The 1,847-nt window shown below is 39.5% G+C and overlaps 1 protein-coding gene across 5 annotated transcripts in view; it reads right to left on the minus strand.

Moving 5' to 3' along the window:
- usp25 (ubiquitin specific peptidase 25) overlaps positions 1-1,847 on the minus strand; it is a 43,214-nt gene that overhangs the window by 26,023 nt on the left and 15,344 nt on the right. For all 5 annotated transcript variants that reach the window (XM_020622110.1, XM_020622109.1, XM_020622108.1 and 2 more), the window contains exon 5: positions 1,643-1,805. In XM_020622110.1, coding sequence (XP_020477766.1) covers positions 1,643-1,805 — 163 coding nt within the window. The remainder of the gene's footprint in view (positions 1-1,642; positions 1,806-1,847) is intronic.

Below are 1,847 nucleotides of genomic sequence, written 5' to 3' on the forward strand. Positions count from 1 at the left end.
ATCATGTGAAAGTACTGACAAATAATCTGGGGTGACACAGTAATGTAAGGAACCATGTAAAGCTCATGCATTATTAAATGTTTTCTTTTTTACATAGCAAACAAAACTGCATTTATTGGCAAACTAGGTTTGGAGTGATTGTCATGCAACAAAAACTACACACACCAAGGCCCCAGAAAGTTCAAATTTTAACACCAGTGATAGCAACGACATGACCAACCTATGCTAACCACTTTCACTTAAGGTCATAATGTTTATATTTTGTATATGAACATAAGAACTGTCAAGATTCTTAATTATTATAAAGTGATGTACACCAATCAGGCAAAACATTCTGACCACTGGCAGGTGAAGTGAATAACACTGACTATCTGTTACAGTGGCATCTGTCAGTGTGTGGGGTATATTAGGCAGGAAGTGAACATTCAGTCCTCAAAGTTGATGTGTTGGAAGCAGGAAAAATGGGCAAGTGTAAGGATCTGAGTGACTTTGACAAGGGCCAAACTGTGAATGTGAGATGACTGGGTCAGATCATCTCCTACACTGCAGGTCTTGGTGGGTGTTCTTGGTCTGTAGTGGTTAGTACCTACCAACAGTGTCTAAGGAAGGACAAATGGTGAACTGGAGACAGGGTCATGGACGCCCACGGCTCACTGATGATGAGGTTGACCTACTATAGATTAAACTTTTAACTTCCATTTCTACTTTTCAAAATATTAAGATTTATTTGAATCTTATTTGAATGAGAAATACTGTACATTGGTCTCAATGAAGATAGAGTCAGGGGCTGTAGTGGTGATATCACACCTAGAGCAGTGAGGCTGTTGGATTGGTCTAAAAAATTCTCTCTAACTCGTCCTCACAACCACAGTTTTCACTACTTTTAGCAAGTTTTTCACTGACTTGTAGATACATCTGTGCTCTTCCTGATAGTAGAACAGTGGAAGCAAATGGATTCACAGAAGATGTACAGTGAGCTGCAGAGTGACATGAGTGCCAACCAACTGTCACATCAACTCCTATGTAAATGGTATTAGGCAGGTGGTTGTAATGTTATGCCTGATCAGTGTATACAAGACCCACCAGAAACAGAAAGTTGTTTACTCCTGTTCTTCAAAGTGATGTAGGGTCAGGTGCCTTCTCAGGGGCGGGAGTTACATTACACACAGAAGCCAGGCACCATGTGATGGTGTATCCAGTGCCCATCTGGCATCTTTCAGCTCAGGTCAGTTTACCACTGACTCATCCAGCACACAACAAAGTCTTTGTGACAGCTGTGTTTTATTTACCAGCTTTTCCAGTTTTTTTCTAGCATGTCAACATTAATTGTAGATGACTCTTGTATCCATTTCTTCTTAAGATGACAGAAGACTAAAAAACTCAGCATTTTTATAATTAAATGCAACCACGTGGGGAGCACTAAGAAATGCAAAACTCGAGACTCCAAATCCTCTGGTAATAGGAAACTTAAATAATGTATGTCATAGCAAAGGAGAAATGGAAAGTGGTCAAACTAATTTTAGAGCACAAACAGAAAAAAAAGGTCTAATGAAATCTCTTAACAAAAAAAGAATTCAATTTTTAACAGTGAATAAGATTTTAGACTATCAGTGAGTATGTGTGTGTTTGTGCATGTGCCCACCTGTATGACCGCACTGAACCAACAGGTGTTGCCAACATTTTTCAGCCCAACGGGGCAGTTATCTATTCTCTTCCTGTCATGTGGGTTGAGTGAATCGCTCCATACTTCTGTGTGGGTACGCTTCAGACTTGCCTTGTTCTCTGCTATGCTGGCTTCCAGAACTCTTAAAATAAAAGACAGAAAGATAAAATGCAAAATAATTCTA

Source organism: Monopterus albus, unplaced genomic scaffold (genome assembly GCF_001952655.1).
Source record: "Monopterus albus unplaced genomic scaffold, M_albus_1.0 scaffold272.1, whole genome shotgun sequence".
Taxonomy (NCBI): Eukaryota; Metazoa; Chordata; class Actinopteri; order Synbranchiformes; family Synbranchidae; genus Monopterus; species Monopterus albus.